The sequence below is a fragment of the Uloborus diversus genome, chromosome 1 (genome assembly GCF_026930045.1).
Source record: "Uloborus diversus isolate 005 chromosome 1, Udiv.v.3.1, whole genome shotgun sequence".
In the NCBI taxonomy this organism is placed as follows: Eukaryota; Metazoa; Arthropoda; class Arachnida; order Araneae; family Uloboridae; genus Uloborus; species Uloborus diversus.
The window spans coordinates 68,217,778-68,235,424 of record NC_072731.1 but is presented as its reverse complement, the minus strand read 5'-3'; the positions used below and the strand labels follow the sequence as shown (position 1 = coordinate 68,235,424).

General features: G+C 34.6%; 1 protein-coding gene across 1 annotated transcript in view; it reads right to left on the bottom strand.

The window, feature by feature from the left end:
- Positions 1 to 14,364: 14,364 nt before the first annotated feature.
- Positions 14,365 to 17,647, bottom strand: part of LOC129223903 (BLOC-3 complex member HPS1-like) — a 63,001-nt gene continuing 59,718 nt past the window's right edge. Inside the window, exon 17 of the mRNA XM_054858318.1 lies at positions 14,365 to 15,202. Coding sequence (XP_054714293.1) covers positions 15,025 to 15,202 — 178 coding nt within the window. The 3' untranslated portion in view covers positions 14,365 to 15,024. The remainder of the gene's footprint in view (positions 15,203 to 17,647) is intronic.

Genomic DNA, 17,647 nt, shown 5'->3' with positions numbered 1-17,647 from the left:
GGGCCTGCATCTGAGCTCTACAGGGGTCAAAATGGTTAGTGGATTAATTTTAGGGGCTTCGGAGTCAAAAAACTAAGTTGGAATGGAGGGGCATGGTTCAAGCATCAGGTATCGAGAGAATGAAATTTTTTTGGGTATTGCTAGAAATGGAAATAAAGTGACGAACAAGAGTAGTAATGTTAACAATTGTAATTTAGGAAATTTCAGGGTGTTAAATAAAAGCAACTTAGGCATGCTTAAAGTTTTCTATACCAATGCTCGCAGTATTAAGAACAAGATGGATGAATTGAAAAGCATAGTTATGGATGAGAAGTTGGATGTTATTGGAATTACAGAGACATGGGCTACCGAATCTGATGCAGAGTTATTACATATTGCTGGGTATAATTTGTTCAGACAGGATAGAGTAGGTAAAAGAGGTGGTGGGGTTTTATTTTATGTTAGAGACAATTTTATTTGCAATGAATTGGTCATAAATGATAAGCCTACTGATATTGATATGGTTTGGCTGGAGTTGATGAGCAGTAAGGGCAAAAAGCTACGCTTTGGAAACATTTATAGGCCACCTAATTCAAACCAGGGACAAGATGAACAGATGTACCGTATTATTAGTGACATGTCCAGTAAGGGATCCGTTATCATAATGGGGGATTTAAATTTTCCGGGTATTGATTGGAATAATTTTTGTCCTGGTAATGGCAAAGAAGAGGAATTTTTAAAAGTAATTGGGGACTGTTTCTTAGATCAAGTTGTAACTCAGGGAACTCGAGAGGAGGCGATTTTGGATCTAGCTTTTTGTGACATAGGTAGTTTTGTTCAGGGGTTGTGTGTAGGGGAGCATATTGGAGCATGGGTGCAAGTTTGGTGATGTGTTCGAGACGGAAAATATTAGCGCTCCCCGCCCGCATGTGGGCTTAAGGAAAAATTTGTATGTATAAATGTTGCAGATTTTAACAATGCAGGTTTTGGAATCTATTTGATTTAAATTTTAAGCCTTAAATTTGTAATATTTAAGTGTTTTGACATCATAATTCCAAAAAATCTAAAATCCAGCAATAAGGGGGGGGTCTGGGGGCTCTCCCCCAGAAATTTTTTCAAATTGAAATCCAAAAAACGCTGTGGTAGGCCATTTTAGTAAAGTTCAGGGAAAGGAGGGGTTCAGGGACTCTTACATCAATTATTTCAAACTGATAGTCCCAAAATCACAATATTGGGCAACCTTCAAAAAATATTAAAGAAAGGGGGGGGGAGGGGACGCTATGGGCTTTCCCGAAATCGAAGATTTAAAAAAAGAAATTGTAATTTAAATTTCATAACGTTTATACGCTTTTTGAATGCACTATTGAAGGGATGGATTTCAGGAACCCTCCTTCGGCAAAATTTCGAAATTGAAGTTTCAAAAACGCAAATTTTAGACGACGTTGGATAATGTAAGGGGTAAAAGCGTTTGCAGCACCCCATCATTAGTTTTTTGCCGATCCTAAATATTTTTGTTGTAGCAATAAAACAGCTTAGGACATAAGATTTTCACTTTTGCAACATAAATCAGTTCTGATTCGAAAATCTACCCAAGGTAGCGCCAACAAACTAGAAAAGAAGGAAAGGTGGGGGAAGGGTAAGGCCGACTAATGATAATGAACTGTCACCATTCCCCCACAGTCTTCATTTGAAAAAGAATTTTTTTATAAGATAGCAGGTGGTGAAATAAACAATAAAAAATCGCTTCAGTGAAGTAGATATATTTTTTAAATAAGGTACCCTTTCCAACATTCATTAATTAAAAAAGAAATAAGGGAACTGAATCCTAACTCCAGGCAGGGTTCCCGAATCGCATCCCTCTTAAGGCACTCAAATATAGCCTACAGTGGCGCTTTAAATATTTCAGCATCAAAGAATTTTCGGAAGAGAACTCCCGAACCCCTTCCTCTGAGTTCACCACAAATGTCCTAAATTTCAATTTTTAAGGCTTCACTTTCTAAATTGTTTTGTAGGAATAGCTCCCCTCTTACCTATAAACATTACTTATGACCGCCTAAAAATTTTAATACTTTAATTTTGGAAACTTTTTGAAAAAATCTTCCTACACCCTTCCCCCTTAAGTCATCCAAAGATAGCCCAAAACAAAGCTCTTAAAATTTTAGAAACTAAAATGTTTCGGGCTGGGGTGCGGAATACCCCCCCCCCTCTCATTGTGTTTACTAAACGCAGCATAAGTTTTTGTTTAAGATTTATTTTTCGATTGAGAGAGCAACTCCCTTCCAAACATCGCCAAAGACAACCCAAAGTTTTAAGACTTCAATTTCGAAAATGTTTCGAGAAAGACCCCTGAATTCCCTAACTCTTAATTCACTCAAAAATAGCCAAAATAGCATTTCAATACTTCGGGGAGAGAGACCCCCCCCCCCGAACTCTTTCCTCTAAGTTCATTAAATTTTACTAAAATTTGCGGTTTCCCCTTTTCATCACCGAAGATTTAAGAATTTAAATTCTGAAACGTATTGAGAGAAAGCCTTCGAATTCCCTCTTCTTAAGTCTTCCAAAGATTACCTAAAGCTGAGTTCTGAATACTTCAGCTTTGAATATTTTTTGGGAAAGGAGAACCCCGAACCCCAAGACGGTCCAAAGTTGCGCTTTTAAGACTCCAGTTTCGGAATTTCGCCTAAAGAGAGCCCCCTCCCTCCCTCTTGACATTGCCAAAGACAGCCTAAAAGATTTAAGACTTCAATTACAAACAGTTTTCGGGAGAGGGTCGCAAATGCCCTTTCACTTAAGTCATTTAAGTATAGCCTCAAATAGTTTTTAATACATCAGCTACAAAACATTTTCATGCTAGAACACCAAAACCAACTCTCATAAATTCACCAAAGATTGCCTAAATTAGTGTTTTTAAGACTCCAGTCTTCGATTCTTTTTAAAACCCACTTTTATATCATTAGAGACAGCCTAAAACTTTTTGACTTTTAAATTTTTAAGAATTTGCACTGGAGAAATATCGAACCACTCCTAGCTTCAAAAATATTTTCAATTCAGTTTTTGGATATTTTATACTACCCCCCCCCCCCCCCAGATTGTCCAAGATATCAACGTTTTAAGACCTCAGTATCGTGGGTTAATTTGCGGACAGATTACCCTCTTTGCAAGAGCAGCGTTTTTTCGCAAACTCATGCTGCCGTTATTTTTCTCCTTTCCTTTCTCTCCCTCCCCCCACCCATATTTCCATTCTAGCGAGTGTTCGAATCAATGACATTAGAATTTAGTGATTCCTCAAGTCATTGTCAAAAATGCAGGAACGGTTTGCCCATCGGTGTTTCCAACCAGCTTGAAATATCCCCCCCCCCCCCCCGATTATTTCTAAAATTCCCATTTTCATTAAAATCTTCAAAATCCTTGATAGTTTCTGTTTTACCTGGTATGTGGATGCCCTTTGCTGTGGCGAAAATATTTCATCTTGTCAGCAATCACTCTCAATCGGTGATGCAGATTCAACTCTTAAGACATTTTAAGAGCGTACATAATTTTCATTTATGCGTGTAAAGTTTGCAAAAAAAAAAAAACCACAAATGAAAAAAATGAAAGGATGATCGAAAATAGCATGAGAAAAGGCTAAATTTTCAATTAGAGCCGATTGCTTCGAAAAATCAGGGAGAATAGTGAGCAACTCCTCGGTCTGCAATGCAGCGAGTTGGAAATAAAGCTATACTTAAAAAAAGTCAAACGGCGCGAGCCGAAAAGCCACTCCTCCAAAAGCACGTTGCAAACAAAACAAGCACATGGCGGAAAACCGAGAGAATGTCGACGTAAATTCGTGGTTATGGAACGGTCCAGTAATATTAAAGCATATTTTTCAAACACTCAATTTTTCTTTTTTCATTCAAAATTAAAAGAAAGTCATTGAATTTCTTTCCGTCTCGGAAATTTTGTCAAGACGGAAATCCGTCCTGAGACGGAAGGTCTTGCACCCATGTATTGGAGATAGTGATCATAACAGCATTAGGTTCCGGGTTAAATTTGAAGTGTGCAAAGATGATAATTTTAGGTTTGTGCCCAATTTCAGAAACACTGATTTTGTTGCACTTAGGCAGAGCTTGAAAGAGGTTTTTTCGTCAGGATTGAAAAATAGCGACGTAGATCAGCAGTGGACGGAATTTAAGGATAAACTTGCTAAAACGGTTGGGGACTATGTTCCATTTAGGAGAAAAGGTGTTAGTACCAAAATTTGGCCCATGTGGTTCTCCAGGGAGACTAAAGAAGCTCTTAATTATAAGCAAGCCACTTTTCGTTAGTTTAAAGAAACTGGTCAGAGTGCGGAGAGACTCCAATATGGTAAGGAAAGGCGAAATTTTAAGTATTTGGTACGGATTTAGAAAAGGGAATTGGAGCAAAGGCTGGCAGATGACATTGATGGGAACCCTAAGAGTTTTTTGCTTACGCTAATTCTGGGAAAGCTCGAAACAGTCAAATTGGGCCTTTGGTTGATGAGTATGGAAATTTAATCCAAAACGATAGGGATATTGCAAATGTTCTAAATAACTTTTTTTCCAGTGTGTTTAACGATAACTGTATCTCAACAGTTGACACTAACAAGACACAAGCTATTATACAGCTTGAAGATTTTGTATTTTCCAGGGAGGAGATTTTATTTCATTTGAAAAAGATTAAAGCAACTAAAGCTCCGGGACCAGATAATATTTATCCAAAAATTTTAGTTGAATGTGCAGAGGAATTAGTGGATGTTATTTTGAATATTTTCAATGCTTCTTATAACTCGGGGACGGTGCCAGAGGACTGGAAGCTGGCTAACATAACGCCACTCTTCAAGAAGGGGTCTAAAGGTATTGCTGGGAATTATAGACCTGCAAGTTTGACTTCGGTGATTTGTAAGATTTTCGAAACTTTGATCAAAATTAAGATCATGAAGTTCTTGGAGACTAATAGTCTGTTGACTAGTTTGCAGTATGGTTTCAGGAAAGGTAAATCCTGTACTACTAATTTATTGCATTTCTACGACAAGGTTACCTCAGCTTTAGATAACAAAAAATGTGTGGATGTTGTTTATATTGATTTTCAAAAAGCTTTTGACAAGGTACCGCATGTTGCTCTTCTCAGCAAGTTAGCTGACATAGGAATAGGAGGGAAAACTTTACTTTGGGTTAGAAATTGGCTTACTGGTAGGAAGCAAAGAGTAATTGTGAGAGGAAATCATTCTAATTGGAGTGATGTTTTAAGTGGGGTTCCTCAGGGATCAGTGTTAGGGCCTCTTTTGTTTATTATATTTATGAATGACATCAATGAAAATACTTCTGGAAGCCAGGGCCGTCGAGAGAGGGGGGCAAGCCTATGCATTGCACAGGGGTCCGTGAGAAATTGAGGGGCCCGCGAAGCGAGCCTAAGATAAAGATAAATCCCCCCCATTAAAAAAAAAGTTTTTAGTTTGAAGAAAGTCTTTCTCCTAGAGTTACGATTAATAGTTAAGATTAATAGTTAAGATTATTAGTTTTCAATCGAAGTGAATTCAGTGAAAGTGATCAGGCTCGAAATGAGAAATTCTACTTGTCCTCATCTTCATAGCCCACTATCGACGCCTTGAATAAAAACAAATGTGACTTTTTTTTTTTTTGCGTGAATTCCAAGACTAAAAAAAATTGCTTCTTTTTGAAAGCTAAACAGAATTTTAGTGAAATGGAAAAGGGGCAAAGAAATTAAAAAAAAAAAAAAAGACTTAGAAATATAAGCGGTTGCATTTTCAACGTTCGAAACTCAAAATATAGGCAAGCGACGCAGTTCTATGAAAAGATTTAAAATATGAGTTGATTTAGTTTTGAGTGCAGTGATACAAATTGAAACTAGTTCTAGTGTTGTTTCTAGAGTAAAAATGTGGAGGGTGCGATTGGGGGGCACTTTAAAAGATGTTTCCTCATTAAAGTGCATAAAACGCTCTTACATATCTAAAAAGGGCACAGTTACGTCACCATTAATTAGAATCAGTGCTGGATTTATCTATAAGCTAAACAAGCAATAATAACTTAGGTCCCCCTTTTTTTTGGGACCTCCAACTCTCGAAAAAATTGCATAATTCGATCTAAAAAAAAGGAAAAATGCTTTGAAAAATGAATTTTATTTTCACGTGCTCAAAAACTTAAAGAACTTGGGACATTTTAAACTTCTTCAAATGCGAGGAGGGGGGAAGTGACGCCAAATTGTGCTAGATTCAGCTCCTCGCTACATTCCGCATCAGAAATGTAAAAAAGTATGGTTATGACGTTCCTGCAACATATTGCTTGCTTGAGATACATTTTCGTGACTACGCATGTTCACATTTTGCTATTTATTTAAATCTGAATTCGTATTTTGAAAGTTATTTTGTTATTGCCTGCTTTTATATTACTTCTACTAAATACTGTCAATCTGTTTCGCATGAGAAAAATTAACCTCTTTTCATTTTCTGCACTACTTGTTATTTAAAAATACAAGTAGTGCAGAATAACAGTGGTTTCTTACTAAGTTAGAAAGTAAAACTATACGACCAAGTATTAAAATATCAGAGATTGGAAAGTACAAATGAACTGCTTTGAATAATTTTAATTGTTCTAAAGACCTTGAAAATAATTTAAAAAGTTTCTGATACTGCTTTAAAAGTGTTTCAATTTTATTTCCTATCAGTTGTATAAAGTATGATTTGTCCGAATGGTTATGCTGCTATTTCTACCATTACTTTTAAAGCATATTTTAATCTTGATCGTTTTTCAATTTATTCAGTGTTCCGTTTGTTGGTGAGTTGATAAGGGATGATAGAAAACTAATTATACCGAGAGTCGATGTGAGCAAGTGGTAATGCGTCATCGTTTCTCCCTCGTCGCTCTTCCTCTCTGTCGATTAATATCAACGATTTGTCGAACCACGAGCAGTTTGTATTTTGTATTGTCTTAATTTGCAAAAGAGTGTAAAGTTTAAGAAATTTTGTTTTCCTTTTTCTTTCCTCATGTTTTTGTAGTTCCTATTATCCCGTATAAGGCCTCAAAATGCAGAATTTTTTAGTGCATTTTTAAAAAAATTTCCCGGGGGAGAAACCCTTGGACCCCCTAAAATTGGAGATATTCTACTCTCAACCCAAAGGAGATCCCTGCATCACTCTCCTGATATCCCTCCTCCTCCGGAGGTAAAAATAGACAGACAGCAGAAGCGTTTTTTATTTAATTATTTATTCATTTCTGTTAAGTACACACACACACGCGCGCGCGCGTAGGAAAAGACACATCGTGAGGAAAAAAATATAAAATGGCCTCTTTTGCTATCGACATAAAGTTGTCCGAGCTACAAAAAAGGTTCCCCACACATGAAATCGCAAATCAATTTTAAATATTTATACGAAAACGGAGACTAGAAAGAGGAGGTTAAAGATTAAGTAAAAAGTTAGGGGCCCTGAAGAAAGTTGCATAGGGGCCCATGAATCCTGTCGACGGCCCTGCTGGAAGCATGAATTGTTTTGCTGACGATGTAAAAGTTATGGGGATTGTCGAAAATGAAGAACAAGTAAAACAGCTGCAACAGGATTTAGATCATATTACTAAGTGGGCAGATAAATGGGGTATGGCAGTTAATGTAGGGAAATGTGAAGTGCTACACTTAGGTCATGGAAATAAGCGTATGAGATATTGTTTACAGGGTTCAGTCATAAATCAGGCAGAAAATGTTATGGATCTGCGTATCTTTATTAATCAGGACTTCAAGTTTAGTCAACAGTGCAGTATTGCTAGTAACAAAGCCAACAAAATGCTTGGGTTTATCAATAGATCTATTTCAAACAAATCTAAGAAAGTTCTTCTGCCTTTATATAGGAGTTTAGTAAGACCTCATTTGGAGTATGCTGTTCAGTTTTGGTCGCCTTATCTGAAAAAAGATATTTTTGTATTGGAAAGGGTTCGAAGAAGGGTAACTAAATTAGTAAGGGGACTCTCAGATTTACATTATGGTACCAGATTTAATAGGCTTAACATGTATAGCCTGGAGCAAAGGAGACTCAGAGGGGACATGATTCAGTTATTTAAATTTATCAAAATGAAAGATGTAAATGGATTAAATTTTTGCGGGGAAAGCAGAACAAGGGGTCATTGTTTTAAGCAATTTATATCTCAGGCTAACTTGGAAATCAGGAAAAACTACTACTTTAGCAGGGTCGTGGGCACTTGGAATAGCTTACCGGAAGAGGCGGTAATGAGCGAGAGTGGATAGCTTTAAGAGGGCCATTGATCTTCATTGGGGACTAATTAATTGACTAGGACCAGCCTAGCTGGGCCCAGAGCCTGTTGCTGGTCATCACATTTGTATTTGTATTTATTTGAACTGCTTAATTTGAGTAGGAATGAGATCAAGAAGTCTGTTGGGTTACTAACTGGACACTGCTCTCTTAATAGGCATCTTAATCTGATGGGTGTTACCGACAATCCTTCGTGTAGAGGATGTCATATGGCTGATGAAAGTTCAATTCATGTGCTATGTGAATGTGACTTCTACTCTGCACAAAAATTTAAGCACTTGGGATGCCACTGTGTAGATCCCTGGGAACTGCCTAGAATTTCGGTTAGGCAACTGCTGAAATTTATTTCTGTTACTGGGCTCCTTTAGTAGTCTAAGCGGGGATAGTACAATAGACCTGAAGTCTCATTGCTCGCGCTAGTTTCAAGTGCCCCCCTTTTCACTTCATACAATTTAAGAATGTATAAAAACTTCGTAATAGTCGTTGAAATAATATATAGTTGTTGAAGTATACAAACTACAATTCATATAAAAGTTCTCACCCTGTGAGTCTTCAAATGTCTTTAATGATAAAGTTTCCATTGATACATTTTGTATTAGATATTGTTCAAAATGTGCCCCTTTTGAAATGGTTTAGACTTGATCTAGCTCTCAAGAATTGTCTTATGTGTGTCAAAACTGTAAAAGCACAAGGGAAGATAAATACTTTTTTTTTTTTTTTTTTTTTCAATATCGACAACTAAAAATTGGTGCACCATAGTTAAACAGGTTCAGTGATATTTTTGAAGAAATGGAGATTACATACATAAATGAATATTGAACATGTTATCTCATTTTAACATTCTCTTTCTTACTACCCTTTCAAATGTAACTGTTTCATGTGATGCAACAAAATCAGTCTACATCGAAAGATGCACTAATTAATATAGTATGGTATGAAATTAAAATAATTTAAAAGATAATGCTTCAAGAAAAACATTTTAGTAAATTGCTGATTGATGCCTTTTGAACAACTTTTATTCAAACAAAAAATATCTGAAATGCCTTTCTGAAGTTAAACTTATTTAGCAATTTTTTACTGTCGTTTACCTTGTTATACGTCAATTAAAATTTGCATACTTGCATAGATGAAGTTTTTTTTTTTTTTTTTTCAAGGTTATCTGTGGTACAAGGATAACGTTTGTGATCTTTTACTATAATATTATGATTATTTTTAGTGCCATCTAATTCAGTTGAAATGTAGGATACCATTAAACAAAAATTTTACTCCTTAGTTTTTATTATTGATCATACAAAAATACTAAAAATTTAACATACATTGTATAAAAATATAAAATTTCAATAAAAATATTCCATCTTTAAAATATAACAAAAAGTTGGAAACATTTTGATTAATTACTTAGTAACAGGGTTGGCAAGGTTTTGGACACTACGGTAAAAACCATCGTTTTTACCATCCTGTCCAAAACTTCATTTTTAGAGGAACTGTTTTTCCTCAAAAACAAAACAAAATGCGTTAATGTTTTTATATTGAATATTTTTTCAATGTGAACATTCAAGTATAAATATATATGTAAGTTATTTATACAGCTTATTCTGATCTAGTTACATAGAAATTAAATTCTTCATTAAAATTTTCAATTTGTACGTATGAGGGCTTTTTTTTTTTTTTTTTTCATAATAGTCACCAAATTTTGACATCTATGCATGTGCGAAACTGAAAGTGTTCAAATTCTAGTGCAATAACTGTCTTAAATGCAATAAAAGAAAATTTTTGAGCTGAAGAGAAAAAATACTATGTTTCAGAATCTTTTACAGCTTTGTGTGAAGATTTTCTTCTCTTGACTAATGGCTCAAATTCATGATCTAAAACTAAATTACCACCAAACTACTTCAGTAATATGCCAATAATTTGTTTCTAAAAATTGTCAAGCTACTATGTTTTTTGTTTATTGTAGTTAGAATATATTATATTAAAAGTATGAATTTAAAAATAATTGCACAACTTTTAAAAAATAAGTGCATTATATTTAATTATCAATTTATCCTTCTTTAATCTACAATTTAAAAAAGAATTTTCAGTAAAATATCAACTAAAACAACAATGTAAAACTAAAATGCAAAAATCATTTTTTTAAAAATGAAGCTCTTTGCACCTAAATATTACACATTTCCCAACATTCCTTTGAATTATAAATGGAATACCTTTGATAACTCTATCAACTGTTAAATAAGAAAGTTTTTATGTCAATAGAATAATTGGGATTTTTTTAAGTAAAATATTTTTAAATGAATATTTGGGAGAAAAATGTTATCAAATATTCATTTTTCAACTTATTAATACTCATATTTATGCATCACAAAGATTGCAGTAAATACAAATTTTTTACTGTATATGAATACTTTAGCATACTTTTGGACAGTTAAAGACACTTTTGGACGGCAAAAACCACCTGTCTTGTCCTAAACCAGTTTCGGACAGTCCAAAACCCAACCCTGATTTGTAATTTAATAAACCTTAGCAAGAAACATAATACAGTAGGACCTCAGTATGACGACCCCACAATACAGCGACCCCTTCGCTAGAACGACCATCTTAAAAAAGTCCCAATTATTTTACCATAGGAATAATGTCAATTCTGAATCATTACAACGACCCCAAGTGTATTATTTTTCATTAGAGGGACTGCCAATTTTAGCCTTCAGAATTCATGAGCAAGAAACTTGTACTTCTCTCTTTGTGTTTGCTTAAAGGAGGGGAGGGGGCATGACGAAAAGGGGAGAACTAAAGGCCAGAGGGAAGGGAGAAGGAGCAGTTGAAGGCATTTCTGAGAAACAAGTTGTAAGAACGGACATTCTTCTCGTTCCCAATTGGCCGGAGACTGCATTCCCCGGAACATGAAGTGTGGCTGGGTTGCAGAGGGTACATATGTCACTCTTCTCTCTTTTCCAAATTTGAGAAATTCATATTGCACTGTTAAATTGTTAAAATGGCTAAGCAAAATCAAATTTCCATAGATGTTACATGCAAGATTTTGGAATGTCAATGAGAATAAATGTCCAAAAGCTGAAATTGGGCAACAGTTTGGCATCTAAAAAAGCATGTTCTTCACGATCTTCAAAAACAGAGATAAAATTTTAGCAGCCAATGATGCAGGTGTCTCAAAATCCAGAGTGCGTGCACGAGAGCTTCCCGCTTTTAGAGAAAGACTTAGTGGGATGGCTCAAAATGATGCAGTCATGCAATACTCCAATACATGGAAATGTCTTAAAAGAAAAAGCTTGGAATTTTTTCTGAAAAAATGGATGTTGAAATAGATTTCAAAGCTTCAAATGGATGGTTTGAGAAGTTCAAGCAAAGGCACGAACTCTTTTAAAAAGCTATGTGGTGAGAGTGCGGAAATCGATGCTGCAACAGTCAACGGATGGAGGAAAGAACAATTGAAAATTCTACTAGAAAAACATGAGCCAGACAAAGTATTTAATGCAGATGAAACGGCTCTCTACTACAAGCTGTTGCCTAATAAAAGTCTGGTACTTAAAGGTAAAGAAAATGCACATGGAGGAACACATTCAAAGCAGCGGTGGACAGTTCTTCTTGCAGCAAACATGACGGAAACTGAGAAGTTGCCTCTTTTATTAATCGGAAAATCGAAAAACTCAAGGTGCTTTAAGGGTGTGAAAACTTTACCAATTGAGTACAAAAACAACAAAAAGGCATGGATAACTAGTGCCTTATTCAAAGAATGGATTCAAAACCTTGACCAAAAGATGGCTGTAAGTAAAAGAAAGATTTTGCTGATTGTTGACAACTGCACGGCTCATCCTGCAATTGGCAATTTAAAAGCCATAAAATTGGAATTTCTCCCTCCTAATGTCACTGCAACCCTTAGATCAGGGAGTTATACATTGCTTCAAATCCAACTATCAAAAAATGTTAGTCAGAAGAATGATTGCTGCTATGGAAAACATGAAGACGTACGACATGGATATCCTAGGTGCTATGCATCTAGCCAAATCAGCATGAAATGATGTTCCACAAAACACAATAGAACATTGTTTTTGCTATGCCGGTTTTAAGACGAAAGAAGAATTTCACAAAGAGTTGAGAAATCAGTCAGCTGAATTCTGCCCGTTGCCGGAACCCTTATCGCCCAGTGCTCCTGTAGATGACACTCCAGACACTAATGAAATGACCCAGCTCCTCAGTGTCAAATTTCCGGATCATCAAATGAGCCGCTCAGAAGCCAATGCGGTTAAGTCCATTTTTGGATATTTTCTGATTTTTGGAAATTTTGATAAAATAAATGTTAATCTTCTTAGTTATTAAAGGATTTACTCGTTGGTTATTTTTTTCTAGGTTAGACAGCCCTTTTTTTAATAGCTTCTGAACATGTTGTATAATAATTTCAGAAGCCATTGTGAATAAGTCCACCTTTTATTAATATTTTTTTACATAAACTTTGAAATAAAAATTAAATTATTCTTCTTCTTTCGATATTTGTTGGCAACACTGAAAAACAAGAAATTCATTATACAAGAAGTCATAATCCCAGTGGCAGATACTTGAATTCAGATTTTTCTATTGCAAAAATGTATAACCTGTATGTCGAACAATGTAATGAAGAGCAAATTGTACCAGTAAAGGAAAAGTTTTATTACCATATATTTTCGACAAAATTTAACTTACATTTTAAGCAACCTTCAAAAGATACTTGTGCAACATCCGATTATTTGGTAATAAAAAAGCAATCTACAATAGATGAAGAAAAAAATGCAGCTGAAGTTGAACATGACGAACACTTGCGAGATGCAGAAATTGCCCGTAATAGTATGGCTAATGATCGACTAAGAGCTTCAGACGAAATATGCATGTTCAGTTTTGATTTCGAAAAAGCATTACCATTTCCGAAACTATCCACATCAGTGGCTTATTACAAGAGAAACTTATTTGTATACAATCTTGGTTGCCATGATTTAAAGACTAACGAGGGCTACATGTATGTTTGGCCTATAACTCAAGCATCGCGGGGTTCATAAGAAGTGTCATCGTGTTTATCTAAACACATTAAATTGTACGCAAAGGATTTTCAAAAAATTATAATGTATTCAGATTCATGTGTTCAGGACAGAATCGAAATATAAAAACTGTGTTAAGTTTAATGAAATTGGTTCAGAGTGAGGACATAAAGGCTGAATCAATTGAGCTTAAATTTTTATTAAGTGGGCACAGTTATTTGCCCAATGATGCTGATTTTGCAGTTATAGAAGCTTATGCAAAAAAATTCTGTATATTTATAACCCTAGTGACTGGTATCATATAATACAAAATAGTAAAAGGAAGAATCCTTTCAGAGTTGTCGAAAAGAATCCATGAGAATTTCTTTTCACAAGACCATTGGAAGAAGCTATTACCAACAGAAAAAAAATCAACAAGTGGATTAACAGTCAATTGGCTTAATATGAGATGCATAAAATTGGAACCCAAGCAGCATTAAGTTCAAACATAATTTTGACGAGGATGATACCTTTCATGTAATTGATTTTAAATAAATAAATAAAAAAAAGGTAGGCCAGTAAATTTAAAAAATATAACTCTACCTATATTCAGAACAATTTCAAGAGAAACAAAAAAAGACATCATATGTTCAGTAAAGTATATACCTCCAATTAAACACTACTTTTACAGGACATTAAGAACAACACATGGAGATCAAGATTTACATTTAAATGACTTGTAAGAAGATGGTTTTTGTTACGATGAATAAACATAAAACTTATGACAATAAATGTTATTTTATTATTTTTACATAAATTTCTTATATTTTTCATCTGCCAAAAGGTATAAGTCCTAAAATTTTTAAGATGCTGTCATTATTTCAATAAATACTTACGTTTTATTTACACATCCTGTACATATCTTGTTTTTTTGCAGAGTTTACATTTCGAAAAAAGATTTTATACACTTTTCTAATTAAATTAATAAACCAAGAATTTTAAAAACTAATGTATCAAAAAACATTAATTTTCTCAATTTTTGTGTTTTGGACTTAACCGCATTGGCTTCTGAGCGGCTCAAATATCTTTTGATGAGTATATTGCGGTAGACGAAAATTTATAGTGCTGCGAAGAAAATTTGAATGAGGACGATTTTATTGCTCGTATTACCAGAAATGAAGAAATCTGCGATTCCGACGATGGAGAAGAAATCGTCCACACTTTTGAAGAAGTGAATGGAAAAGAAACCTTCAATGCAATTAATGCCTTGCGTCTATATTTTGAAGGACAATTTAATTCTGAAGATTTCCTCCAAATTCTAACGATATGGAATCAGTAATGATGAAAAATTCCCAATTGAACTTGAAACAGACATCAATCAAAGACTTTTTCAAAAATACAGTAATGGAACAAATAAATACTAGAAGTGTTCTCTAGGTATGTACTGTTGCATCATTTCCTTGCTCATTTTTTGAAATTTTTTTTCAATTTGTTACAACGACTATATGATGTTGGTCCCATAGGGGGTGGTTATACCGAGGTTCTACTATATTTACAAATATGGGATAAATGCAAAGAGAAGTACATAAAAATGCATTTTAAAATTTTGTTATATATACACTGTTTAGTTGACATTTTAAAAGCTGTCCTTAGTTTACAAAGTAGTATTAATTGACTAGATTAACCTGCATATTTTGTTAAAAAAATGAAGGTTTTTAGTTAAGTATTACTTATTTAAAATAAGATTTTTGCATTTAAAAATAAAATTATATGCTATAGCAAATCTAAGGAAGCTTGATAAGCTCCTGTAAAGTCCCACAACTGTGAGCACAATCGGCGACTATGATCAATGATAACATCAGCTGGAGTTGTAGCTAAGTGAACACAGAAAAGTTCATAGCAAAGTATTTGCTCATATCCCAGTTTTGGAAAGCACTCTTTCACCAGCCTTCTAAAAAAACATTTAATGCTCATTTAGTATATATTAGGGTCAGTCAATAAATAATGAGGCAGAGGCTATAAAACAGATTTTATTCGAAATTCTTCAAAAATACTGACTGAAATTGTTTAAACACATATTTCTCTGAGAAATTAGCCACATAATTCCATGCTCATAAAAGTCTTTTGGCTGCTGCTGGAACCAATTGCGCATGCTCTTTTACTTCATCGTCCAAATGAAATAGTCGTCTCTGAAGTGCCTTCTGAGTTCCCCAAAGATCTGGGATCATATGGGGGTAGATCTAGACTATAAGAGCGAGGTAGTTCAAGACTTTTCCCACTTAAATTTCCACAAAAGTTCCTTTTTTACATTGGCTGTGTGTAGGACTCAACCGATGCATCCGCCTGGCCGATGGTTCAACAATTTAGCCATCGGCGGCCGATGCTAACTTAAAGGAAACAACGGCCCATCGGCCTTAAAAAACATCAAAAAGCCGATCGAAAAGGCCGATGTTTTCAAAAAAAAAAGACCTTTTGTTTTAATTTTTAATACTAAGTAAAAGAGTTATTGATTCATATAAAAATTTTTACTTGAATTTCAATATGAATTTTTTATTTTAGCCACCACTAAAAAAAACTTTAATACTACATTCAGGTATAAACTAGTTAATTATTGCGCTGTTTTTTGCGACTGGATGTACGTACGTATCTCTCATAAGTCATAACTCAAAAATGGTAAGCTGTAGAAAGTTGGAATTTCGTTTGTGGGTTCTGCGTACGTTCCAGTTGTGCACTTCCCTTTTTATTTTCAATCGGGTGCTCTAAAAGTTCCATTTGCTCATTTTATTGTGGCTATTAATTACTTATTTCAATGCAAAACTATTATAGCGTCTTAGACTGATCATTTGGTGATATACAATGGGTCACATAATTATAAGGGACATTACTCAAATTCTCGTATTTTCAAGTTCACACTCATTTTTTGAAGAAATAAACCACGAACCACCATTTTTTTAAATAAAATACTCTGCATAGCAGTTGGTATCATTATTATTGTGTTTTAGAAATGGCAGCACTACCAGAGTGCGTCATTTTGCAAATATTTGAGGCTACTCCTGTTTTAGTCTCTAGTGAGAAAAAGCAACTGTTGTCGTGAGGTTTGTATTAAGTATTCTTGAAATGTTTTTTCGAAGGTTTTGGTGTCTGCTATAGTTAATACGTAAATAACACTTAGTAATAAAGCAATGTGGCTACATTTAGTGATTAAATTTCAGCATTCGATTTATATTATTGCTTGATGTCGTCAAAACTTTTTTTTTAAGAATGGGCAAGGCAAAAACGTCCCCTAGAAAATGTAGAGAAATACAAGCATTACTACTCCCCTCCTACATTTCTAGAAAGCTATCACAAATATAACATGTGTTTCTAAGTCAATAGTTGCTCGCATCAAAAGCTTGAAATTGACCAAAACAAGTCCCTGAAAGCAGATTGCATAGACAAATGTGACAAAAAATGCATCACTGCTCCTTTTGTACTGTCCGTACAATCAGGGATACGTCCCTACTAGCAAAATTTCTTGCATCAACTTTGACAGATCTTGATATTATACTGACGGCGTCAATATTGACGTGTTTCATGCTGCATAAAGCTTGCATAAAGATTAAAAAGCAATATTACAATAACAACACGTATGCAACACTGCATTCATCTTAAAATATCAATACTGATATTACCTTACAATAACAACATTGCATACATGTTGACGCCGTCATGATATTGATTTCATGCTGTCGCCGTCAAGGTAATTAGTACACAATAGAACAGGTGGACCTTCGTTGATACTTGCGCATGCGCACAGTTCTTTCTACCCAGTGTCCCTCCGCATTGCTGGCACATTTTCCTCTTTCGACCTACGATTCAGTCGGTTTAGAGGAGCTGCACGTGGCGTTGGCGTTGCGTTCTTTAGGCTTCGTTAAGTTGGTTGCTTAGTTATTAGTGTGGAATAGTATTGTTTTAGGAATAACTTATGAATGACTGATAACTGCATTTGTTTATTAATATAGTACTAAACAAGTCATATCGCAGACGATGTACGATCAATGTTAGAAATGGCCGAAAATAACGTTTTTCGTCCCTAGACTTAGAAACAAAGGACATGAAGCCCAGAATTTCGTATTATCACTTCAATCTCATGAGTAAGATTAATTTTATTCAATGGTTATTTATGTTATTCTTTAAGATAAATTTATGTGTTTTGTCAATGGGATATTTTCAATGCTGACATCCATTTGGAAATGTACTTTATTGTATTTATTTACTTATTTATTATTTTTCTTTCTTTACTCCTAAATGTGTTATAAAAACTTCCGCAATTATTCCTAACTAGGCATTTTATGTCTTTATAATACAATTAGAAGCATGAATTTAAAAAATAAGTCAAGTGTTACGCAAAACGAAG